This window comes from Lepidochelys kempii, chromosome 7 (assembly GCF_965140285.1).
Source record: "Lepidochelys kempii isolate rLepKem1 chromosome 7, rLepKem1.hap1, whole genome shotgun sequence".
Classification (NCBI taxonomy): Eukaryota; Metazoa; Chordata; order Testudines; family Cheloniidae; genus Lepidochelys; species Lepidochelys kempii.
Genome location: NC_136386.1, coordinates 51,445,192 through 51,471,778, shown reverse-complemented (window position 1 = coordinate 51,471,778; position 26,587 = coordinate 51,445,192). Strand labels below are relative to the sequence as shown.

Genomic DNA, 26,587 nt, shown 5'->3' with positions numbered 1-26,587 from the left:
GAAAGGCCTGTCCAAAAAGCATCCCCGTAACCTTGGACTCCAGCACCAAGCAGCTGCATTTATGACCAGGTCAGCCAGTCCTCTACATTTAAACATAAGGGTGCACTCACTTGGGAAATTAGGTCAGGGTTACATCACATCAACTCACTCCTACCTCTTTGTGGTAGGTTAACCAGTTACAACACTGCTTCCCAGGGCAGGGGAGAAAAGCACCTTTTCGTTTGTTCTCTGAAGTCAAACCAATGAAATACTGAACAATTTGGCTTTGGGGAATGACTGGGGAGTTCCACAATGAAAAATACAGAACCCATTTTTAAATAGGATCAGCTCTACGAGGATTCTGCTAACCACATAATTATCTAATGTGAGGATTTGCCTAGACAGAGGTAGTAGCCAGGGGCTGGCACATTGCTCAAGAAGTGGCTATCTAGAGACTCCTGGTTCCTGGTCCCAGAAGGGAAAGGACACTTGCTACAGTGTTAACAGCAAATGCTCTCACCCTGGCCATGCTTGGGGCTACAGTTCCTAACAGTAACTTTGTTTCACCCAAACTAGTAAAGTAACAATCTCTGCAAACCAGCAACAAACCCCATCCACATAACAGAGAAGGTGCCAAGAACATCCTGTATGAGTCCTGGGCAGAAGTAGACACCTGGGGTTGACTTCATTCCCTTCTCTGCAAGGCAGGGCAAGCTGTGAGGCTACCAGGAGCCAATGGATCTGCAAGTTTCACTTTTGGAGATGTTTACTGCCTTGGAAACATCAACCAGAGCTGCTTGCAAAGCCAGCATCGAGCTCTATGCTGTATCTCCACGAGCAAGAGGGAGATAAAATCCAGCAATGGCTCCATGTTCGTCCAGAGCAATCATCTAGAAATCTTACTGCAAAGAGCAGCTGAGGAAAAGACTTTCTTCATGTGCTGACCTGGCCAGCTCCCACTTGAAGCCTTTCTATTGTCACTTCCACTGCCCCATGTTGCTCTGGGTTCAAGGAAGTGCCAAGATACAAGGGCTGCCCACGCAGCGTGCCCATTGGGCTGCCTTCAAGTTACTAACTTGCCCTGGATTGACAGCCAGACGTGAAAGTGCCTCACTTCCATCATGTATGCTCTGGGGGAGTGTCCCACAACTGGCTCTACCTATGTACCTCAATTCCAGTTATGCCTGTATTAAGGAGGCTGTGGCAAGGGTGACAAGGAGTGTGTTGATGGTGTCTAGGAGGGATTAGCAGGAAAACAGCCATTCCATTTGTGCTCTAAGCCAGATAACCAACTCAAGCCTCCAGAAGTCCAAGGCACTTGCATTCATCTCCGGCCCAGCCTGAAGCCCATCCAACGCCATGTCCTGCATGTCACTGCACTCAGCTGGATGGGAAGGGTTATTGCTGCTGAGCAAGGCTGTGCGTTGTGATCATGCTGTGTAGAAATGTAACACTGCAGCAATGGCAAAACTAAACCCTTCATTTCTTTAGGTTTTTCATGAAGCACAAACAGAATAAAAACCCCTCCAACAAGCAGAACAATTCCATAGTCAAGGCTATTTACAAGTTCTGGAAATTTTGTCCAAAGATACTTTGCAAGGGGAATCACAAGAAGCCAAACAGGGAACGCACCATGTTGCTAGTGATCTGTGTATACACCTCACTATGACTGAGGAGACTGGTGTACAGACAAGATCTCCCGTACAGTCCAGCTATGTCGGTGTGACCTTGGATCCAGGATGTAATACAGGTTGGTACTGGACCAAAGCCAACGTACAAGCCTCACCAGGATGGCTGAGGTGCCACACTCAGCATTAGGACTTCAGTGCAGGATCCAATGGGAGACACGAGAACTGTAACACATATCTCCGCTTCCCTCAACAATACCCAGAATAGGGGACAATGGGAATGCTGAAAGACCAAGCAACCATATGTGGACGAGTCCCCTCCCTGGTGTGAAATGCCTCGCATTAGCGCTACCTGCCATAGCAGGGCCAGTGAAGAAGGCAAGCCATTTGACTAGGATTTGATTGGACACAGTGCACAAGGACCTCAATGCATTTCTGCCCAGCTAACTTGGACTTCTTTGCTTCAACCATGGAAATAACTGTATTGCTTCCAGCAGCCCACCTTTGACTGCTGTGTCCTGGCCACTGAGAAAATCTCATTAGCAGCTGCTTGGGGAGGAAGAGCTCATGGACGTGGAGGGAGGAGTAACTTAACAAATGCTAATGCCATGGCCAAGAGTCCAGCCCCCATCTGCAAGGCCTGAGGGGGACATGGGCTTTAACCAAGCTCAGAAGAGTACTAAAGAGACAGGGCAGTCTTAAGCTTTAGCACAAACTCAAGCACTGCTCCCCTCTTCCCCCCAACTAGCAGTAACAGGATTGAGACCCAACGGCCCCAAATCCTGCACTCTCTGCAGCAACCGCAGATGGCAATGCCCCCTCACCCGCAGATGACAGTTTGGGTTAGAAGAGCTAGTCTCAGGGCCATGGAAATGACATCTAGGTGGAGAATCCCTCTGACACAGAATACCCTGAGCCACAGGCACCGTGTCCATCCTCAGCTTGGAGACTGGACAGCTTCGATCAGGCTTTCATGTAGCTGATTTACCTGATGCTTTCATTTAGCTCAGAGCACCTCTTTTCCCTGCTGTCATTCAAGTCCCCAGCACAGAAATCCACTAGTGGGAGTGGAGAATAGGGCCAGAGCATAGCCAAGTAATGTTTAGCTGTATCCAACTCTAACACAAGCCAGCAGATATCAGCTCCCTGAGGGTAGGCCAGGTAGTGATGGCAGTGCTTCCAGCTGGGGGTCACCATGCCAGCCAGACAGCTACTTCCACCCACAGAAGGGGCACTTCTGCGAATGAGCAACTCCAGCATGGGGCTCAATAGACAACATGATGGGGACAGCCTGAAGCCCTCCGTCAGTTCAGCTAAGACTCTTCTTCCTCATTAACTCCACTAGGATCCTTCCAAGCTAAGGTTGAAACCCCGTCCCCTCAGCCATTTCCCTTTTCCCACCCCAGGGAGTATGACGGACTATTCCAGAGTGTGGAAGGGGTCAGCCTTGCCCTGGGAGGAGTCAAAGAAGACAACAGTCTTGTGCTGCAGTGCCAGGTCTGGATGTGGCTCAGAAGACACGCCCATCCCAGCTGCTGTGCCTATGCTATACAAACATTGAGGTTGGGACTAGCTTGATATACTCCAGTGGAAGAGCTGGGGAGTGAATTCACTTGCTGTCAACACTACTGCCGGCCAGTTAGCTGAACTCTCATTGAATCTATGCACCAAGGCAGGGTCAATCGCACAGGAACCTCATGCTTATCCTTGGCCTGCCCTCACAGCCCTGCACAAGTTTCTCTGCCAGCTGCAGATGGTGGCGAGGGGTGGTAGCAAAGCCTCCCTGACTGACCCCACAGCAACTGGGGCAAGGTGATTTACCCATTGCTGCAGCTCTGCAATGGGTTTTGTTTGGTCATTTATTCCTGCCCATTTGGGATGATTTGCCACAATGCCCAAACTGGAGAAGATAAATGTCGTATCATAAAGTAACACCCCAATCAAATCAATCACACCCCTGGGGCAGGGCTAGCTGCACCAAACAGCTGGTACCATAGGAAACAGCATGAGTGTGCTGCGCCCATCAGCCCCCATAGATATTTCTGGCTCATTTCAATGAACGCCCTTTCCAAATGACAGAAGAGGTTCAAACCAAAGGCTCTGCTGGGACTTCTGGGAAGCAGAGGCAGTGGAATTCCAGTCGGAACCCTCATCTCCACCCTGAAGGGCTGGCTTACTCCTCTCTTCCCTGTGGCCAGGTCCTCCTTCCAGAATGCATACACAATGAAGAGATCGATGCACAACAGCAGCAAGCCCATCATCCAGTGGAGCCCCTGGGAGCCTCCTCCAGAAGGTAAGGCCAGTGGAATCAGAACCACACGGGCAGCAGGACGGCAGAGATCTTCACACTCCTCACACAGCTCTTCCAGCCTAGGGGACAGTTATAAACAAGGGAGCAAACGAACCACTGAATACCAAAGTTGTTTGCTTTTTCCTGCTCCCGCCACCAGGGTAGGAATGAACGGGCACAGCCCAGGCCTACTGGTTCTCCTCCCGCATCTGTTCCATTATATTGATTAGGCTTTCCAGCCCGAATACATAGCCCATGTCAGGTCCATCATGCACAGTGGGGTCATCCCGAAACCCTTTGAACGTGCTGTGTGCAAAGTCAATCATGCGCACATCCACCTTGGGCAGGGCGGAGGGGCTGGGCTCTGTGCTGCTGTCATCCTGCAGGCTCTCTGGGAGAGAGGTGTCCACTCGCTTTAGGCGCATCTCTGCCCTGCGCTCCATGAACATGCCTGCCCTATTGTCCTTCCCGTCATAAATGATGAGGAGGGAGCTGGAGTAGAAGCGGTAGGATGCCTGCCTCTCCAGCACAGCCTTCAGGCTCCGGAGTTTGGCGAGTATGGGCTCAAAGAGGTCCTTGCGCAACTCTAGGCCATTGTGGAGGTACTGGTAGAGGGCATTACGGAACCCCTCGATGGAGAGACCACGGCCATAGTACTTATTTCTGCATAAGTAATGTCCTGTGTCCAGCTGATAGACCTAGAATACCAGAGCTCATGTTAGGTGGGAAGCATGGGAAGTGCTAGTGACACACAGTTACATAGAAAGACTGGATTGCCCTATGGTGTGACACTGAGGGGACCTCCTGAGACTCAGCAGCAGGCAGGTCTGTAATACTTTTGGTGCTCCTGGAAACCTTACAGGCAAGCTGGCACTTCCCTTCTCACACTGCCTGGGATACTGAAGGCTGCCCAGGCTGGGTTTCCCTTTCCAGAAGCAGAGAGCAGCACATCTGTGAGCACAGCAAAGTGTGTCCAAAGTAGTGGGGTGGGGAGAATCTTCACACATGACCAGATGGATCAGTGCTGAGTGTGTCAGCAGCTGAGCCACATGGAATGGAGGGATTGCTAAGAAGGGTCTGCCCCTCAGCATGGCATACGACTAACCCGTGGCACTCACTGCTGCAGAATCAGATTCCAGAAAAGGACCAGGGCATCTCCCCATCACACTAGCCAGAGTAGGAGTACAAGGGCACTCATTCCTTATGATTCAGGGCATACCCAGAAGGGAAGAAAGGACCTCCCCCCCCCCCACACACACACGTGGAAGCCACAAGTGGCCTGTGACTGTGTGTGAGATGCTACTGAAACAAGACCCAGGCCACAGGTACCACTGATCTGGCTGGAATAGGCATCAATTGCTAGGCTCCTTACTAATTAGGCTTGCTGGATTTTAGCACTTCTCTAGAACACTCAGTACATTTGGTTACTGTGCAAAGCAGGCCATGGCCCATTCCACCCCATGAGAAGTTATAGACTCCCTCATTCCAGTGGAACAGAGAGGGAAGTGATGTGTAACAGCATGCACTCTTTGGAACACACAACTGGTGGCAAGCTGTCAAGGGGCTGGGAAGGAAGAAGTGTCACAGGAACACTGCCCAGTGGAAAGCACTATCCTGCTGTACTTTCCCCTAGTGGCTGGGGATGTTCGAGGAGGAGTGGGGAAGATGTCTTTGTGCCACAGGCTACCCCAGACAAACCCTGGGATATTGTACCTGCATTCCACAGACTCTCACGCCCAGCGTGGCTGAGGTACTCTGTTCACACTTCTTCATCTGCCGAGCAGCCTTCTCTTCAGAAGCATCATCTCCATGCTGCCTGGTCCCCATCTTCAGGTCAAGCACACAGGGAAATCGGAAATGGTGCACCACATTCTCCAGCAAAAGAAACTCTAAGAAACATGTCAAGGAGATTTCATCTCTCAGAGCTGCCAACCACCAGGAACCAAGAAAGTTCTCTGGGGACTCCTGGAGCGGTAACACACTCTGGGGAGTGGGCACAAGGGGACAAAAGGGAGTCAGGGACACAGCAGCCAAGAAGAGGGGAATACGACAAGCCCAGTAGGGAGAAAAGGAGAGAGCCCACAAGGCAGTAGTACCAGGCAGGAAAATATGAGCCCAGTCTCTGTCAGAGGGACCAGAAGGGGAGACATGACCTGGTGATACAGGTGGCACCTAGCCAGCAGGCACTGCCAGTGTCCTTGGCAGAAACCTGACAATCCTCCCAGGTGCCTGGACAGACACTGCTGCAGGGACAGATGGAAGGAGTAATGGAAGAGGGGCCCCAGTCTTTGGCCCAGCTGGTTTTGCTTGTGTTGATGGCAAAGGGAATGTGTGCTCTGAGCATTAGCCAAGGGCGAGGTGCCCGTCACTCCTTGCAGAGGTGGGAAGCCTTTGCTGGCAATGTTCTGGCAGACGCAGCCAGCTGCCCTGGCTCTGCTTTCTGGAGGATACTGTAGAGCTTTCGGTCCTTGGACTCCGATCGCATGCGGCTCAGCTGCTGCTTGTGGCAGCGCAGACTCCATGGATTGTAGCTGATCTTTTCTGAGCTCAGGCCGCTGTTCCCATCCAGCATCTGAAACGGAACATCGGAATGGATGTGCAGCTCCACCTTGGGGCTCTTTGTCTCTTGGATGCTGCTGGCACAAAGAAGAGAACACATGCATGCTAGGGAGTCCTTGGCTAGATAGCTAATCTGTCACAGCCAGGAGTTAGACTACAGCACCAGACCCCAATACCTTTTCCTGGCAAGACCTCCCATCACCAGACCTCCCATCCCCTCTCCTGTTATACGCCCGGACCTCCAACCCAGCAATGTCAGTCTCTAGTCTCAGTGAAAGCAAGCAATTCTTCCAGGGCGAGCCTGCAGCAGAGCCTCCATGCTGGAGGGGGCCTATCTGCACAAAGCAGGAGCAGGATCAGTGGAGGGCACAGGCTGCTGAAAGGGGAACCTTCCCCTAGATCACCCCAGCAGGCAAAGAGCTTGCCCCAGGGACCTTCAAGAATGTGCCACAGTGGCAGCTAGTCCCCAGGGGCCTCGTGGCTCCAGCCTGAGCATATCTCAGAGAGGGAAGGACCAGGCCAGTGACTGGGACGAGATGCTGCCTAGAAGTGGGCAGTGTGTGACAGCCAAGTGTGCGCACTGACAAGTGAGCCAGGGACCACACTCCAGCAAGCTCTGCACTGCATCACTTCCTGGGGCCAGTCACTGTACGACATGGGGAGTGCAAGGGAAAGCTATTCTGCCAGGAAGCCCCAGAGCTGACCGAGGGATGACGAAGTGGTGTGCTTGCAGTCTGCACTGTTCCCAGCCCCCGTCCTTTTACCTCTCAGAGTTGTCATTGGCCAGGCTGGGTCTCTCCTCCTTGTGCTCACCAACACTGCTGGATCTGTGAAGGCTCCTGCGGGAATGCTTACGCCGAGGCTGGTCCCTCTCTGGCATGTCATCCTGCTCCAAGGCCTCGCTCTCCACATAGGGATATGCTACCAAGTTAATGTAGCCATCACTGTCTCCCTCAAAGCAGACAGACACCACACCTACCAGAGAGAGATAGCTTATCTCAATCCAAGCAGTCCCTCAAGGGGTAGCTGTGCATGTCTGTGACTGGCAGTGTAAGAGCTGTCAGCAGGGAAGGGAAAGCAGACAGCACCAGTACAAACCTAGAACCGTGGAACAGTTCTACAGGAAGGGATCTGAGATGCTGCAACCTGCACGAGGATCTTGCAAAGGGAAAATTCCTCAAACAAACTACCACACCCAGCTACTGGCACTGATGTATGAACACGTAGCAATCACTGTGGGGTTCCTAGCCCCGCAGAGGAGGGCATGGCAATGGTGGCTGAACGCCTACAGGCAGGGCAGCCTCAGCAGTCACAGGAAGCCCACCAACACATCATCCTCAATTTACAGAAAGCCTGAAAGTTTCATCTCTTATCCTCCTGCCACGTCAGCAGCTTGCGCTTCAGCTAATGCAGGCAAGGTTCACCCCGCACCCAGCAGTCTGTTTGCTGAGGCAGTGTTGCCTCTCTGCATCTTCGAAAGCCACGGCTCAAGGTGTGGTCTAAACCGAATGCTAGTGACTCCTCAACTGACACTGCCATTGGAGGGGCCCAAGGGAGACTCGGTGCAACGTCTCTCAGATGGTCACTCCAACTAGTTATGGACGCATCTATGTGATGTCTCCAGTTCAGGAAGGCGCTTTTCTGGTCCTCTTCTAGGAGGACAGGTAGGAAATTCACCTAGGCATTCCGAACAGCACTCCTCAGAGCTCTTGCTCGAAGAAGTCATCAGCAATTCAGATTTCTAATTCACTCCGTAAAAAACATTAATGTAGTTTTTTGTATTTCTAAATTAAATGAGTGCCTATCTGTGACAGCAAGCAATAGTAGCCATGTGCCCATCACTGGAGAACCAAGAGAAGGATCCATGATAGTGAATTAAGCATTTCTACTTGGGATCTCTGGTCTCCTGGCTTGGTTTTTGCAGTCCAAAATTGGGGTGGATTGTTACAACAGACATTTTACCCTTCAGCAGCATGAGGAAGCTAGCAGAGGAAGCACATGCCAGACACCCGTCCTGGGAATTATCCTAGTTATGCTAGCAACTCCATAGTGACAACAGGGTTTCTGTTTAAAGCCCAGTTTTCAACCCTATTTAAATCAGATTGACTGAAAATGGACACGGCAGTTCAGGACTCGGGAGAATTCATAATGCAAATGTGGGGGCATTTGGTCAAGAGGTTGCTGTGATACAGCCCTATCAAACATAGGGCTTTTGTCCCGAGAGAGAGAGAGAGAGAGAGAGAACAGGAGGAAAGATTCACACAACACTCCTATCCCTGGTCTGCACCCAGCGAGAGCTAGTCTTCAGCTCCAGAAATGACTTGTTCCAGTGCTCCATGAGACTGTGTCCGGCTGTACACACACAATCACTACCCAGCTTGTAGCAATACTGCATAGATGCAATCAGGGAACTGCAAGCCATGACAGCTCTGGGACCCCGCATGAGTTCAAGATTCCTATTCCACTGGCTGCTGATAATATTTCTGAGCCCTACACAGACAGCCCTTTTTACTGAGGTCCCATACCCTACTGTAGGAACAGGCAGCTATCCTACCCCACTGCCTCATTTTAGAGATACAACAACTGAGGTTGCAGGTCACTTCCAGTAGAGCTAGGGAAAGAACCCAGGTCTCATCCACGTTGCCTTTGGAAGTGAATGTGCTAAATCTATTGCTTGTCTATCCTGTCTAACCACTGGATCACACGTCTTGTACAGGTCAGGAATTGAGCCCCTAATCCAGAATCCTGATCACAGAATCATAGAAGATTAGGGTTGGAAGAGACCTCAGGAGGTCATCTAGTCCAACCCCCTGCTCGAAGCAGGACCAACACTAACTAAATCATCCCAGCCAGGGCTTTGTCAAGTCGGGTCTTAAAAACCTCTAAGGATGGAGATTCTACCACCTCCCTAGGTAACACATTCCAGTGCTTCATCACCCTCCTAGTGAAATAGTGTTTCCTAATATCCAACCTCGACCTCCCCCACTGCAACATGAGACCATTGCTCCTTGTTCTGTCATCTGCCACCACTGAGAACAGCCTAGCTCCATTCTCTTTGGAATTCCCCTTCAGGTAGTTGAAGGCTGCTATCAAATCTCCCCTCACTCTTCTCTTCTGCAGACTAAATAAGACCACCACTCCCGTGTTATTTATCTAGTAGCTGGGTCAGTGGTTGAGTTATGTGGGATGGCCAGTTCAGTTAAGGTGACAGTTACTTTCTGTTTGGTCACATTGCTAAAGCATTAGCCTGGGACCCAGGTGAGCTGGGTTTGAATGCAGGCCCTGACTGACTTTCTATGTGATGCTGGGTAAGTAACTTAGACCAAAATGTTTGGAGGTGGCCTTTGTTTCTCTGGGCCTCAGGCCCTCTGTACAGGGGGTAACAGCTCCCCACCTCTCCTGGGTGTTGGCTGGGTACAGCCAGAAGTGGCTGGGAGGCATTAAGATCCTGCAGCGAGAGGGAGGGAACAGGCACAAGAACTACCTGCCTTGTGAGCTGCTGGGGTCACCCCCACCAGCATGGAGCTCACTGGGGTTTCCACAGCTTTTTGGAGACTCATAAGGGCTGCCCAGGAGTCGAATCAGCTAATTTGGATACTGGCTGTGGGGCCTCCGAAGCCTATTCTGGCTCCCTGTGCCAGTTCTGGTAGATTAAGAAGCTTACAAGAAGTGGAAGATTGGACAAATGACCAGGGATGAGTATAAAAATATTTCTCGGGCATGCAGGAGTGAAATCAGGAAGGCCAAATCACACCTGGAGTTACAGCTAGCAAGAGATCTTAAGAGTAACAAGAAGGGTTTCTTCAGGTATGTTAGCAACAAGAAAGTCAAGGATAGTGTGGGCCCCTTACTGAATGAGGGAGACAATCTAGTGACAGAGGATGTGGAAAAAGCTAATGTACTCAATGCTTTTTTTGCCTCTGTCTTCACGAACAAGGTCAGCTCCCAGACTACTGCACTGGGCAGCACAGCATGGGGAGGAGGTGACCAGCCCTCTGTGGAGAAAGAAGTGGTTTGGGAGTATTTAGAAAAGCTGGACGTGCACAAGTCCATGGGGCTGGATGCGTTGCATCCGAGAGTGCTAAAGGAGTTGGCGGATGTGATTGCAGAGCCATTGGCCATTATCTTTGAAAATTCATGGTGATCGGGGGGCGGTCCCAGATGACTGGAAAAAGGCTAATGTAGTGCCCATCTTTAAAAAAAGGGAAGAAGGAGGATCCTGGGAACTACAGGCCAATCAGCCTCACCTCAGTCCCTGGAAAAATCATGGAGCAGGTCCTCAAGGTATCAATTCTGAAGCACTTAGAGGAGAGGAAAGTGATCAGGAACAGTCAGCATGGATTCACCAAGGGCAAGTCACGCCTGACTATTCTAATTGCCTTCTATGACAAGATAACTGGTTCTGTGGATGAAGGGAAAGCAGTTGACGTGTTGTTCCTTGACTTTAGCAAAGTTTTTGACACTGTCTCCCACAGTATTCTTGCCAGCAAGATAAAGAAGTATGGGCTGGCTGAATGGACTATAAGGTGGATAGAAAGCTGGCTAGATTGTCGGGCTCAACGGGTAGCGATCAATGGCTCCATGTCTAGTTGGCAGCCGGTATCAAGTGGAGTGCCCCAAGGGTCGGTCCTGGGGCCGGTTTTGTTCAATATCTTCATAAATGATCTGGAGGATGGGGTGGATTGCACCCTCAGCAAGTTTGCAGATGACACTAAACTGGGAGGAGAGGTAGATATGCTGGAGGGTAGGGATAGGATACAGAGGGACCTAGACAAATTGGAGGATTGGGCCAAAAGAAATCTGATGAGGTTCAAGAAGGACAAGTGCAGAGTCCTGCACTTAGGACGGAAGAATCCAATGCACCGCTATAGACTAGGGACCAAATGGCTAGGCAGCAGTTCTGCAGAAAAGGACCTAGGGGTGACAGTGGACGAGAAGCTGGATATGAGTCAACAGTGTGCCCTTGTTGCCAAGAAGGCCAATGGCATTTTGGGCTGCATAAGTAGGGGCATTGCCAGCAGATCGAGGGACGTGATCGTTCCCCTCTATTCGACACTGGTGAGGCCTCATCTGGAGTACTGTGTCCAGTTTTGGGGCCCACGCTACAAGAAGGATGTGGAAAAATTGGAAAGAGTCCAGCAGAAGGCAACAAGAATGATTAGGGGACTGGAACACATGACTTATGAGGAGAGGCTGAGGGAACGGGGGATGTTTAGTCTACGGAAGAGAAGAATGAGGGGGGATTTGATAGCTGCTTTCAACTACCTGAAAGGGGGTTCCAAAGAGGATGGCTCTAGACTGTTCTCAGTGGTACCAGATGACAGAACGAGGAGTAATGGTCTCAAGTTGCAGTGGGGGGGATTTAGGTTGGATATTAGGAAAAACTTTTTCACTAGGAGGATGGTGAAACACTGGAATGTATTACCTAGGGAGGTGGTGGAATCTCCTTCCTTAGAAGTTTTAAGGTCAGGCTTGACAAAGCCCTGGCTGGGATGATTTAGTTGGGGATCGGTCCTGCTTTGAGCAGGGGGTTGGAGTAGATGACCTCCTGAGGTCCCTTCCAACCCTGATAGTCTATGATTCTATGATTAAGGCAGAGGCGCTTTCTAAGGTTTGTAGGGAGAGCCGCTGCTGGGCTGCACCTGGGCACACCGAGTCGATTACTGAGCTGGCATTCCTGGAGCTGTGATCTTACTGTGAGTCATGGCACTCCTGAACCTGAGGCAGCCTCCATGCACAGGCCACCACAGTCCCCTGCTACCGTGCTCCAGGGGTGCTTTGGGGGTGTTGAGGGAAGGGTGCAGACCTGCAGCTAGAGCTGGGGTTGATGCAACAACTGTCCACAGCAATTGCTAAGGATGTCTCCTTAAGAGCCACTGTGTATACAAGTTCTCCCTGGTGGGTTGTGGCTTGAGCAGTCAAGCTCCCGGTGCCCACTGGGGCATTGGACTCCAAGCCCCCAACTCAGGCATTAGAAAGTCAGGAGCTGCTCACTTTGGCACGTCTACCTGAGCAATGTCTGCACGGCAAGCTGGGGTGTAAATCTAGAGCGCTCCAGCGTGCTGCACACTAACTGTCTGGGTGAACCTGCTGCTGTGCATTAAAAGTTCCCAAGGGAACTCTACTGTAATGCTGCTTCAGCCTGTGCATGAGACAGCAAAGTGCATGAGACAGCTGTTAGTGCCGTGGCGGCTGAGCCCGCGCAGCCACTTGGCACTGCAGCAGGCTGGAGCATGGCAGAATTACAACCCAATTTGCTGCACAGTATCACTTGCATGGACATGCCCCTAATCTCCCCACATGTCCCAGAGAGTGTATTAGTGCAAGATGGAGAAAACCATGAAACTTATAGACTCCGGAAATACCCAGTTAAGAATTGGAATCCCCCAACAGTAACTCCACTCTGCAGGGATGGCAACAAGAAGTGGGAATGTCACAGTATAGCTCCAACTCAGGGCTCCTCTTCAGACTGCCAAGCGGCACTCTGGCTGGGGCCTGTGTAGAAGTCCTAACAGGACAGTAATCGCTGCTGGCTAGGAGAGTTTGCACTCACATCTTGAGCTGTCTCTCCCTGTTTCCAGAGCTGGGTGAAATTTTTCAAAATTTGATAAAAAGGGAGGGAAATGGACACATTTTTGGGAGCTGTCTGCATTTGTCAACTGGCTGCCTCGTTACCAGGTGCACAATCACAGAGAAGCCAGCCCAGTGTCCAGCATGTCAGGTGAAGATTTCCTCATGGAGGCATGCATGACTATGTGAGAAGCAGCACCTGAACAGGGTATGCCCCATGTTTGTAAGTTTGCCTGCTTCCCCTTGGCACACTAACACTCTCTGGGGGTACCTGGGCAGACTATGGCAGCAGCTCCCAGCTTTTGAGCATATCAGCCTGGGGTTCTGGATTCCCACCCCTGAGGGGCATGAGGAACAGGAAGCCTGTCGTGCAGCAGTCAATTGATGGAGTTATGGTAACAAGTGGATAACCTAGTGTGCAGGCAGGAAGGGGACAAGAGAAGCCAAAGTCTGCATGTGCCATGCAGAGCATGTGCCCCCCAAAGAGCCTGGGCCAGGCAGAGGACCAGAGTGGGGGTGGAGGGAGGAGAAGTGGGCAGTGAGGGAAATGAGGAGTTTTAGCTGGCAGGAGTCCTGCCCCTTGGCTTGAGGGAGTAGCTTCGAGTGAGCTGTACTGACATGTGCCAGTGGTGATGCTTTTCCTGCTGTGAACCTCCCTCCCCCACAGGTCTCGACTCAAGCTTCCACCTGAGGCTGGAAGAGGTGACCTGTAGTGACCTACCTCTAGGCCTGGAAGGAGATGGTTTTTACGTTTCCCCTAAACACACAAACCAATGAAAATATATTTCCATCCAAAGTCATAGACATTTATAGCTCAGCAATGTAAGAAACAGTTGCTTAAGAGCTTTGCGTTTGATGTAAGGCTATTTCCTTTGGATAGTCTGACATCTGATGTTGACAGTGCGTGTTTGAATGGTTATAAAACTTTAACCTTTTGAACCTCAATGTCTACTGTCACTAAATAAATGTCTGACTCCCCTATAATTTCCCACAACTAGGAAAATTTAAACTGATACAAATTTTAAAAATGCTTAAAAACAAACATCCTCCTCCATTGAAATTACATACATGCAAATCTAACTCTGCCAAGCCTGGCCACAGGGAAGGGCAATTCCTCATATCCCAATGGCCCCACAAATCACTTCCTGCTGGAGATGGAAGACTAAACCAGAGTTAGTTTTAGTTTTTGGTCACTTTGAAAAGTTATTGGTGCTCCTGGTCAGCCCGGTGACTCCTAAAGACTGTTTGCATTTGGAGGGGTAGAAAACTCAGTTCCAAGTGAACGTTTGCACGCTCTGACACATCTGTGAATGGTTTTTCAGTGACAAATGTGGCACATACAAGAGGGGTAAAGATTTCACTAGCTCTTTAGGACGACCAGCTAGACACCCATCAAGCGTTAACGTACTATCATGAATCACACACCAGCGCACTCGGACATGGAGTGCCTGGTGAATCTGTAAATTGGACCTAGTCCCCGCATCCAGACTGCGGTAATGGTAATGCTGAGGAAAGCCAAGAGGAAAAGGTCCTTCCTCCGGGGAGCGTATCTAACTGCCTTACTCTGGCACAGATGTAGCTCAGCCCGCCCAAGACAGAGTCGTTTCACGTCTATAGGAAGGCAGGGTACCTGCAAAGCAGATCAGGCTTTGAGGGGGTGACAGCTCAACATGCTTTGCTGCCACCGAATGCCCCCATTCCCCTGAATATTCACAAACAGCAAGTAGGTCAGGAAAACCAGGAATGCACATTTTTAGGACCAGATTCAGAACATCTGCCTTGGCAGTTTGTTCATATTTTCCACACATCTGTTCCCATAGATGAACCCCATAAGAACCAGAGTACTGAAAAGAGCTGATACAGTCAAGCCCAGAAAGCAAAGGTACCGACTTCACTGTTCTATTTACACTCAGTGCTGAGTGCCGTGGGGAACAGTGTTGAGCGCTGCCGAGAGCTTAGGGGAAGCTCAGAGGAAGCAGCACTTTCAGTTCTGCTTTTGTTAGCCATCCGGAAGCAGGGTCTTCACCCTGGTGATACCTCCATATTCATTTCCCTGCAACGAAAGCTGGAACCCAGCACACTCGGCATGCAGCTGTATAAAGAGGCACCCATCACCTCCGTTTAACAACTTCCTTGTTTGATGTGAAGAGTGAGAGGATGAGCCTTCTGAGGCTATCTGGGCAGGGTTCAAAACAGGACTTTTCCGGCTGCTCCACATACACTGAACATGGCTCAGTCAGGAGCTAATTCAGGACTCTTCTCAGAATGAAGCATGGCACTGAAATTATCTCCTTGATCAGCCGCCACATGCTCAGCCCTGTACACACAGACCGAGAACACCCCTACCCACCACACCGTTCACATCATATCAGTGGAGAGCAGCAGAAGTGAAGGGAATGACAAATAGAACCTGCCCCCAGCTGCAGGAGCCCCACAGAGTGGGAAGCTACATTGTGCAGCAGCACTGGGGCTCACCTTTATACTCAGGCGTGAACTCCTTCATTTCCGGGGGCAGGGACTCATAGAAGCGCTGTTCTCGGGAAATGAGGGGCTTGCAAACAGTGTGGTCATCGTAGCGCATCATGCTGCTGTGGCCGCCCACCTGGTGAATGAAAGGCTCCAACAGGACCCCTCGCTCTCCGGCTCGACTGGCATTTTTGCCATACTTGCCCACTTCCATGGTTTGACAAACACACATTGCGTTCGGCACCAGTTGCACGCTTGGGGCATGGGGAGAGCCGCATGGGCTGGGAGGGGGCAGCTTCACGAGAGGCAGACAGCCACGGCTGAGAAATCCCAGGAATTAGTCTTGTTCTGATCTGCAAAACAATGGAGAATCCTATGAGAAAAGAGCTGTTCTCACCTCACTGTTTGGCCTGTCTCCCTAGTAACTTTTACCACAGAGTCCAACAAGTTTTCTACTAATGAAGCAAAGGTGATCCTTCAACCATACCTGTAGCCCTGCCCGCATGGACGGGGATGCACACACTCGCTATTATTAGTATTTGGATCAAAAATGTCCAGCTCCCCACCCCACCCCCACGTCCAGCATATGCTCTGACTCTTCAGGGCTAGCAGGACTTTCCCACAGGGGTTTATCAAGTGATGGCTGGAAGAAATCTAGTATTTTGATTCCACTTAGAAAGTTATTTCCATGTGCTAATGGATCTTGCCATTAATAAAGTGATGTCACAATTGCAGCATACATTATGAGGGAGACACCCCCCCTTTGCCAACCCTCCCCGCAAATATCTAGCACTAAGAGTAGCACAAATACACAGAAAACTCCTTCAGGAATCCAAATCCTGCTATTTCTGCCACCAAGTTTCTGGGATCCAACTTTATCTTTGATAAACTGCTACCATCCTAGTTAGTCTCCAGTGAGGACTGCTGTAACCTCCCGCGCCTGCCCTCCCAATGGCACACGCTACCACCCAAAACACAGCCTCTGGCCGCATCCTCCTGCCCCGATCCCTGCCTACATCACTCCCCATCCACTCTCTCCACTGGCACCTCCAGCTCCACTAATCATCTTCTTCAAGCTCCTTGGCTTCAGCTTCGAGCACAGCCCCCCATTCACCCTGCCTCACCTGACCAGGTGGCCAATGCTGAGCTGCTTGTGTGCCCCACTCCCCAGCCTCTCAGCTTCCTCTCTCCCTGAGGACACTATCATCCCCACAGTCATTCAGCCCTGTAACCTCTCTGATTCGGCCTTCCCTCTTGACCCACATATTCAGGCCGTGTCCAAATCCCGCTGCATAAGAAAAAGCAGCATCTCTGAAACTGGCCTTTTCTCTTCGCCAACACAGCTAAACTCTCACCCCAGCCCTCAATGTCTCACACCATGGCTACTGCAGCCCCTCCTCACTGGCCCCCAATACGACACCTTGCTTGCCTCGGGTCCATTCTGAACGCAGCTGCTCAAGTTGCCTTGCTGGCTTGTCACTCTGACCACCTCAGTCTACGTCCCACAGATGCCTCTGCTCACAACAAAATGGACAGTAGAGACAAGCCCATGGCCCTTCCTAACTTAGTGCTGCCGTACCTCAGTGATCTAGTAACTGACTGCAACATTAACCCCAGCTTGCCAGCATTCCCAGCCTCTACCGCCCAGCAGTCAGCATCCCCTTACATGCCTCCTGCGTTCTCATGCTGCCCCTTATGCATGGCAGGATCTCCCCAGTAAAGCATATCCTGCTTCAGATCCCGCCTTAGTGGCTTGGCTCATGAACATTTAGTTTGAGCGTGCTTAGGAATTTCATGTGGACCCTGCTCCATTAGCTGGAAGTTGAAGCTAGGCAAATTCAGACCAGAAATAAGGTGTAAATTTATAATGGTGAGAGTAATTAACCACTGGAACAATCCTTGACAATTTTTAATTTAGGATGGGCAGTTTTTCTAAAAGTTCTGTTGTGGAAATTATTATGGGGCAGCTCTCTGGCCTGTGCTATACAAGGGCTCACACTAGATCAGGGGTGAGTAAACTGCGGCCCGCAAGCCATTTTAAACTGGCCCACAAGCTCCAGCTGGGGAGCCTGGTTGGGAGCCGCACCACGCGGCTCAGCCCCACTCCGGCGCTCCAGCTGGGGTGCTGGGTCAGGGGCCGTACCACGCGGCTCCTGGAAGCCACGGCATGGCCCCACTCCGAGGGTCGGGGGCCACTTCACACCTAGAAGCCAGAGAAGGGACATGCCACTGCTTCCAGGAGCCACTTGAGGCAAGCGCCGCTCGGTGCCTGGACCCATGAGCCTCTCCCCATGCCCCAACCCCCTGCTCCAGCCCTGACCCCCCATCTGCTCTCCAAACCCCTTGATCCCAGCACAGAGAACCCTCCTGCACCCCAAACCTCTCATCCCCAGCCCCACCCCAGAGCCTGCATCCCCAGCCAGAACCTGCATCCCTTCCCATGCCCCTACCCCAGCCCTGATCCCCCTCCTAACCCCTCTGTCCCAGCCCAGAGCACCCTCCTACACCCCAAACTCCTCATCCCCAGCCCCACCCCAGAGCCCGCACCCCCAACCAGAGCCCTCACCCCCTCTCGCACCTCAACCCCAATTTTGTGAGCATTCATGGCCCGCCATACAATTTCTATTTCCCAATGTGGCCCTCAGGCCAAAAAGTTTGCCCACCGCAGCACTAGATCAGTGGTCCCTTCTAGCCCTGGAATCTCTGAGATCAGACGCTTTTTGAGGCAGGGACCTGCTCCTTTAATTTGTTTGTGAAGGGTCTTGCACGCCCATGGGTGCTGCAGAACTAAGGAAGTCATATAAAGAAAAGAGGGACTCTTCCCTGAGAAATGCTGATGGGGCAGATTGGCTGGCCTGCCTGCCATTCTCTGCCTTCACTACACAGTTAAGTTGGAATCTTTCCCAGGTCTTAGCCCAACCCTCCCTCTGTCCATGCATAAGACCCTTGGAGCTGGGTTTGGAGGTACTTTATGCCCAGGCTAGCTGGCCCAGCTAGTGAGCCAGGTTAGAACCTGGGCTCCAGTTCAACTCAGGCTGGAACCACCCCCTTTGTGGTGAGAATGCAGGCAAAAAAAAACAAACAAAAAAAACCCCTCACTCACATGCTGATAGCCCTGCAATACCTTTCCCACAACTTCCCTCCAGAGGACAGACAAGTTCTCCTGCAACTGACACAACGGACTGGGAAAGAATCCTAGAGTGTCTCAGCACAAAGAACTATGGGATATGCCCCCAGAGACACTCAGGTAAGCACAGACACAGTAAAGGCACAGTAAAGTGGGTAGGTCTGTGCTGTAGGGATGCTCCAACCTGGATGAGGCTAAGCATGGTGCTCAGACCCAGGTGCCAATAACTGTGGAGTGCAGACAGCCCCTGTGGTGTTTCTTGGAAGTGGGTCAAGGGTTTGAACCACATAGAAAAGGGGAGTAGAATTTTCTAATGTTTCCATCCACTGCCTTTTCACAAAGAGGAGACCAGCAGAGGGGCAAGATGGTGCGGTGCGCTGGAGGTCAGCCACAGATTAGAGCAGAACGAGGCAGGAGTTATTTGGGGTCTCTTCCTGCAGTCTCAATGGTGCCTAGGAGAAGTTTATATTCCCAGCATTCTGCAGTGTGAGGTCCTGTCAGCACCTCTGTACCAGACAAAGCAATGGGCATTGACATAATAGCATCCAAATGCATGGCTATCATCATATACAGGGTTCAACAGCTTTCAGCATCCCCACCATACAAACAGTTCCATCGCCCCTCCAAGGTAGGACTTTGGTTCTGTCACAGCTCTGATGTGGGTTTCTTGTAATCAAGTCACAGGCTGCAGTTCTTCCCCAGCAGACTGGATGGAGCACGTTAGCCTCCACCTTGCCTCCCTACAGCACAGGTATGTGAAGAGAGAAAGATGTTCCCTGAAGAAGGTCTAGCCAGGATATAATCAACCTTTTCAATGACAGACGTGATTTCCTCAGCACTGCCGGCTCTCTCAACCTGGTTGGGACTGTCATACCATCTGAAGTTTTAGTGACCCAGGTCTTGGGTTCATGCGATTCCAGAGGAATCTCAGCTGAAGGAGAAAAGATTTACAAGTATGCCAATGGTAGGGTGAGACACATGCCAGGAGCCTGAGGTGGGCTTTTGGCACCAGCCCTATCAGCATGAGAGTCAAACTTATGTCAAGGAGGCCATGGGTCCACACTGATACTTTGAAGCAGATCCTTTGGCCCAGTCTACTTGCTCAATGCCCCTTGGGTCATACAAAGAGAGCAGAAGCTGCCTGGTGGAGGGAGTCTCCAGTGGCTGCAGAGCCAGCACATTCAGCTCTTATGCCTTCCTGACCTCTGCCTCAGTGTAGCACTGTTAGGGTGGGGACAGGACAAGGGCATATTGAGAGTGGGAGGGGCTGTGTCTGGTGCCCTCCAGTTATCCCTAACTGGCAAGTGATCTCTTGGGGACCACAGTCAACTAGCACATGAGCCTGGGGCAGGGCAGAGAACCAGGAAGCTGTAATGGATTGTTGATTTTCCCGCACTCCTAGGCTCCGTGGGGAAGACTTCCCAGTCTTAGGTGCGGTCAGTCAAACTACTGTCCCACTTGCTGAGGTTCCCACAGCCCAGCAGGGAGGTAACGATGAACAGCCACAGGTACTTTCATTGCTCCTGTAATGCAGCAGGAAGCCAGCAGGGGAGCTGCTAAACAGCTGGAGCAGGGAAGGGACAACAGCTGCTCATAGCATTTTGGTTCAAAGCAAAGCTGCTCTAGACAGGGGTTGTAACTTGTGCTGCGGGGGGTGGGGGGGGTGTGAGGCAATGCCACACGCCACAGTGGCAATGCCCGCCAAAACTGATCCAAACCCTTCACTGTAAACCTCACAGGGTGCAGCCCTGTACATTGAGGGCCACAGGTTGGACATCCTGACCTCAGGCTCTGGGATGCATCTCCTGGGTCCCATATGGGAAACACAGAGATGAGGTTCTTCCTCAACTGGCCACAAGATGTCTCTGTTGCCACACATATTTGAAAGGACCCGAAGTATCTCTAGGATGGGGATATAACAGCTCTGTTCTTCTAATGCAGGGGTTCTCAAACTTCATTGTACCATGACCCCCTTCTGACAACAAAAATTACTACACAACCCGTGGAGTGGGGACTGATGCCTGAGCCTGCCTGAGCCCCACCATCCCAGGTGGGGGGCCCAAAGCCCGAGCCCCACTGCTCCAGCTGTATGTGTGCGGGGGGGACAAAGCCCCAAATTGGAGGCCTGTAACCTGAACCCCACCACACAGGGCTGAAGCCCTCATGCTTCGGCCCTGGGTCATGGGTCTCAGGCTTCAGCCCCGGACTCCAGCAAGTCTAACACGGGCGATTTAATTCTAGTATTTTAATAAAAGTGGTATAGCTTGTGGCGCAGAAATTTGCGAGTGTAGACATACCCTCAGTATGATCCTAAAACACAAAGGCTTAATCACAAACCAAAAGGTTTTATTCCCAATGACCTGACATAAAAGAGTCACCCACAAAACTGGGCTAAGAAAGACTGCTGCATTTACTCAGCTGTGCTCTCAGAAATAAAGTGATGGCTGCAGCACTCAAAACCCATTTCAAGTACAGCTGGACAAATTATTTGTAGTGAATAATATACCTGATTGAATGAACCCTTTTTATTGATGGCAATTATTTGCAGAGCCTTTTTTAAAAAGTTTATTTGACATTCATAATTACTCACTCCCTTGCCTTTGAGGTAGTCTAATGGAAAGCATGTATGGTAAATGATTATTATTACACATGGACACTACACAGGCACTAAACTGACAGATGGCTCCTTCAACCAGTTACAAAACTCTAGATACTTGTAAGCTTAAGAATTACTCACCCTGGCTCTTATTAATCTTGTTTAGCTAGCCTCTTATCAAAATCACTGTACTTGCAGTAGTACTGCACAACACAACATGCATAATGTCAGTCTATTGCTGAGAATGAATTGGAGAGGGATCTATTCACTCAAGCAGGTTCCTTGGCAGCTGTTCGGTGCTGCTGTGTTTGTTCCTGCTATATGTCAAACCAAGGAATGAGAATCTTATCAAAAGGCAACAGAACATTAAATCAATTTAACGAAAAACATTTGTGAAGCAGGATGGATTGATTTAAATCAGCTTTTAATCATGATTTAAATCAGCAAGTAGAAAACCTTAATTTAAATAATCAATCTTAATCATATTCTGCGTTTGTACTTTTTAGTTATTCTCCTAAAGAAAGATTGATTCTCATTGGTTGGTACCCATTAAAACATGTCAATCTGCAACTAATCATAGCCTTTACATTAAATTTAGTGTTTCTTTTTGCTAACCAGGAGGGTACACTATATCTATACACTTATTTAAGCAATTATATAGCTTAACTTTTTACTAGATGATTAATGTCTTGCTTGTGGCACCTTAGAGACTAACCAATTTATTTGAGCATAAGCTTTCGTGAGCTACAGATCACTTCATCGGATGTTACGGATCCAATGAAGTGAGCTGTAGCATCATCAGATGTTCACACGGCTGTTACTCTGAAAAATGTCTTGCTTGTGATTGGCGTCAAGCTCTATCTGGATGGAAATTCAAATTCAATAAAAAATGCACAAAACCAACATTTTAAAAATTAAATTTAAGTGTATTGGATACATAAGAAAAAAGTTTGTCAAAACATGTTTTCCATTTAAAACTGATTTATTAAACAAAAGGAAGTATTATCTGTAGTTAGTGAATTGAACTGATAGTTTCTGGTCATCATGCCCATCCTTCAGGATTTTGGAACTAGTAGATATCATCCTCTCACATCTAGCTTTTATTCACGGATTGCAAAAGAAAAACTTTCCTGCTTTTTCAACTACCAGTTGGTTTCTTAACTTTGAATGAACTAGCCAATGAACTGAACTAACTGAACTATAATCAAGAAAATACTCTCTGTACACCCGCAGAAGACGCTACTGCTGTCAAAAGCTAGTTTAGCACTTCAACGAACTCAGATTCTAGGCGCTTAACTAGTGACTTCCACCAGTTCAGTGGTCTGACTCTCTTAAAACTTTGCAGTAATCATGTACTGCTTCATTTTTTTTTTGTATTTCATTTAAATTATTATAAACATATTTTAAATAAACATCAGTATAGGTTTACAATTTCAAATTTAATTTAAAAAACCCTATGTGATGTTATTGACATAACCTGTGACCGTATAGATCATTGTTGCAACCAGGGCTTTGCAGGGCTTTGGAGCGAAGCCCGGAGCTGGAGCACAGAGCAGCTCCAGAGCAGTGGAGCTGCTCCAAAGCCCTGGTCCTATGGTCAAGTGGAAGAGGTCAACTGAGGTGTCTATGGAAAAGTTGTAGTTGACAATGGACTTTGGGAGATGCCAATCCACATCTGAGCTTTCCTGGGAAAGTTCAAACTACAGTACAGACCCGTTTACGAGCGGATGTCGGGAGTCAAGCCGTCACAACCGCGTGTTAATGGACCACGGGTTAAGAGGGCCATGCTGAAACATCTTAAGATATCTATATATACACACACACACACGTATAATTATCTAGGATTACATACATATTCACAGCGTTCCAAATACTACAGGCCTATCTGTTAATGGCGCTTTGCAAGAATATAAATTCAAATGTGTTATCTAATAAAAACATTACTACTACTACTACACAGGGGTGAAAATAAGTCAGGACACTTACTGGTACGGGGCGGGGGCAGCTCTGGCCCCCGGAAGGGGCGGGGCCTCAGGCAGAAAGGCAGGGCGAGGGTTCAGCATCCCCCCACCAGCCCTTCCAGGCTGCCTGGTCTGCGCCGCCTGGGGTTCCCGTGTTGATTTAAAGAATCATAGAATATCAGGGTTGGAAGGGACCCCTGAAGGTCATCTAGTCCAACCCCCCGCTCGAAGCAGGACCAATTCCCAGTTAAATCATCCAAGCCAGGGCTTTGTCAAGCCTGACCTTAAAAACCTCTAAGGAAGGAGATTCTACCACCTCCCTAGGTAACGCATTCCAGTGTTTCACCACCCTCTTAGTGAAAAAGTTTTTCCTAATATCCAATCTAAACCTCCCCCACTGCAACTTGAGACTCCTCGTTCTGTCATCTGCTACCATTGAGAACAGTCTAGAGCCATCCTCTTTGGAACCCCCTTTCAGGTAGTTGAAAGCAGCTATCAAATCCCTCCTCATTCTTCTCTTCTGCAGACTAAACAATCCCAGCTCCCTCAGCCTCTCCTCATAAGTCATGTGTTCTAGATCCCTAATAATTTTTGTTGCCCTTCGCTGGACTCTCTCCAATTTACCCACATCCTTCTTGTAGTGTGGGGCCCAAAACTGGACACAGTACTCTAGATGAGGCCTCACCAATGTCGAATAGAGGGGAACGATCACGTCCCTCGATCTGCTCGCTATGCGCCCCTACTTATACATCCCAAAATGCCATTGGCCTTCTTGGCAACAAGGGCACACTGCTGACTCATATCTAGCTTCTCGTCCACTGTCACCCCTAGGTCCTTTTCCGCAGAACTGCTGCCTAGCCATTTGGTCCCTAGTCTGTAGCGGTGCATTGGATTCTTCCATCCTAAGTGCAGGACCCTGCACTTATCCTTTTTGAACCTCATCAGATTTCTTTTGGCCCAATCCTCCAATTTGTCTAGGTCCTTCTGTATCCTATCCCTCCCCTCCAGCGTATCTACCACTCCTCCCAGTTTAGTATCATCCGCAAATTTGCTGAGAGTGCAATCCACACCATCCTCCAGATCATTTATGAAGATATTGAACAAAACCGGCCCCAGGACCGACCCTTGGGGCACTCCACTTGATACCGGCTGCCAACTAGACATGGAGCCATTGATCACTACCCGTTGAGCCCGACAATCTAGCCAGCTTTCTACCCACCTTATAGTGCATTCATCCAGCCCATACTTCCTTAACTTGCTGACAAGAATACTGTGGGAGACCGTGTCAAAAGCTTTGCTAAAGTCAAGAAACAATACATCCACTGCTTTCCCTTCATCCACAGAACCAGTAATCTCATCATAAAAGGCGATTAGATTAGTCAGGCATGACCTTCCCTTGGTGAATCCATGCTGGCTGTTCCTGATCACTTTCCTCTCATGCAAGTGCATCAGGATTGATTCTTTGAGGACCTGCTCCATGATTTTTCCAGGGACTGAGGTGAGGCTGACTGGCCTGTAGTTCCCAGGATCCTCCTTCTTCCCTTTTTTAAAGATTGGCACTACATTAGCCTTTTTCCAGTCATCCGGGACTTCCCCGGTTCGCCACGAGTTTTCAAAGATAATGGCCAATGGCTCTGCAATCACAGACGCCAATTCCTTCAGCACTCTCGGATGCAATTCGTCCAGCCCCATGGACTTGTGCACGTCCAGCTTTTCGAAATAGTCCCTAACCACCTCTATCTCCACAGAGGGTTGGCCATCTCTTCCCCATTTTGTGATGCCCAGCGCAGCAGTCTGGGAGCTGACCTTGTTAGTGAAGACAGAGGCAAAAAAAGCATTGAGTACATTAGCTTTTTCCACATCCTCTGTCACTAGGTTGCCTCCCTCATTCAGTAAGGGGCCCACACTTTCCTTGGCTTTCTTCTTGTTGCCAACATACCTGAAGAAACCCTTCTTGTTACTCTTGACATCTCTTGCTAGCTGCAGCTCCAGGTGCGATTTGGCCCTCCTGATATCATTCCTACATGCCCAGCAATAATTTTATACCTCTTCCCTGGTCATATGTCCAACCTTCCACTTCTTGTAAGCTTCTTTTTTATGTTTAAGATCCGCTAGGATTTCACCATTAAGCCAAGCTGGTCGCCTGCCATATTTACTATTCTTTCGACTCATTGGGATGGTTTACCACTGCTGCGGTAGCAGCGTCCGGAGCCCCGGGCCGTTTTAAATCGCTGGCACCAGGGCAGCTGCTTTGAGGCTCCTTAAAGCACTGCCGCAGCAAAGGACTATCCTTTAACATTTTAACATTGCTGCCCCTTCTCCCCCCCCCCCATCAGCAGCAAAGACGTACAACACGTTTCCACTCCACACTTCCTGTTGATTTCTATGTCAGTGAGTTAGTGACCAAATCTGTAGCGCTACACAGCAAGTTCCTGTATCATGTGTTAACAAGTCGTGTGTGTTAAATAGGTAGCACTGGGAGGCATGGCGCTACCGCGCGTTAAGTGCATTCGTGTGTAAACACGTCTGTACTGTAACACGTAAACACTGGCGTCGGCCTGCAAAAAGCTGAATCATTCATGAACATGTGACTTGCCTGGTGGCTACAAACTCCATCTTGTTACTGTGACTTTGCACAGAAGAACAAAGGGGTTTCAGCCCACAAGAGGGAGAATACAAAAGACCCTGAAAGCCTCTCTGTTTTGCCTTCAGCTAGCTTGAGAGATGACTTCTCCACCCCAAAGAGATGTCTGAAAGAAACTGGAACAAAGGACAGTAACTACGGGGGTGTGAGTGATTGCTGGACCCAGACTAGGAAGGAGTCCAGTCTGTGAAAGAAGCTTATTGGAACATCTCTGGGGGTGAGATTTCATCTGTAATCAGTTTCTTAATGTATTAGGTTTCGACTTCCGAGTTTTGTTTTATTTTGCTTGGTAACTTACTTTGTTCTGTCTGTTATTACTTGGAATCACTTAAATCTTTTTATATTTAATAAAATCACTCTTCTTATAAATTAACCCAGAGCAAGTGATTAATTCCTGCGGGAGCAAACAGCTGTACATATCTCTCTATCAGTGTTATAGAAGGCAGACAATTTATAAGTTTACCCTGCCGGCCGTCAAGTATCATTCCTCAGTGAAGTCACACCCTTATCTCCCATCACCATCTAGTATTGGTGCAATACCCCAGGGAAACAGAGGCACTAAACTAGCAGAAGACACTAAACTAGGAAAACTCCCATGCAACATTACCAGGTTAATACTCTCTACTCCATCACAGCAGATTATAAAACCGCAGGCCAGAGCCACCTTCCCCTTTAGTACAGGTAGCTGCAGTCTGCTCCATTTTATGCAAGGGAAATTAGATCCCCAGGTTTGTGGTCACATTGAGTGGGGCTTTGGCTAGGACACT

At 49.6% G+C, this 26,587-nt stretch overlaps 1 protein-coding gene across 10 annotated transcripts in view; it reads right to left on the bottom strand.

The window, feature by feature from the left end:
* IP6K1 (inositol hexakisphosphate kinase 1) overlaps window positions 1-26,587 on the bottom strand; it is a 124,718-nt gene that overhangs the window by 56,125 nt on the left and 42,006 nt on the right. For 2 of the 10 annotated variants that reach the window (XM_078853761.1, XM_078853762.1), the window contains 5 exons: window positions 15,629-15,845; window positions 7,221-7,431; window positions 6,349-6,533; window positions 5,611-5,786; window positions 3,860-4,595 (listed from right to left, as the gene is read on the bottom strand). In XM_078853761.1, coding sequence (XP_078709887.1) covers window positions 4,086-4,595; window positions 5,611-5,786; window positions 6,349-6,533; window positions 7,221-7,431; window positions 15,629-15,770 — 1,224 coding nt within the window. In that variant the 5' untranslated portion in view covers window positions 15,771-15,845 and the 3' untranslated portion in view covers window positions 3,860-4,085. Of the gene's footprint in view, window positions 1-3,699; window positions 3,770-3,859; window positions 4,596-5,610; window positions 5,787-6,348; window positions 6,534-7,220; window positions 7,432-15,501; window positions 15,846-26,587 lie in introns of those variants that run through there. The other 8 variants (XM_078853759.1, XM_078853760.1, XM_078853763.1 and 5 more) reach the window with 8 other exon arrangements.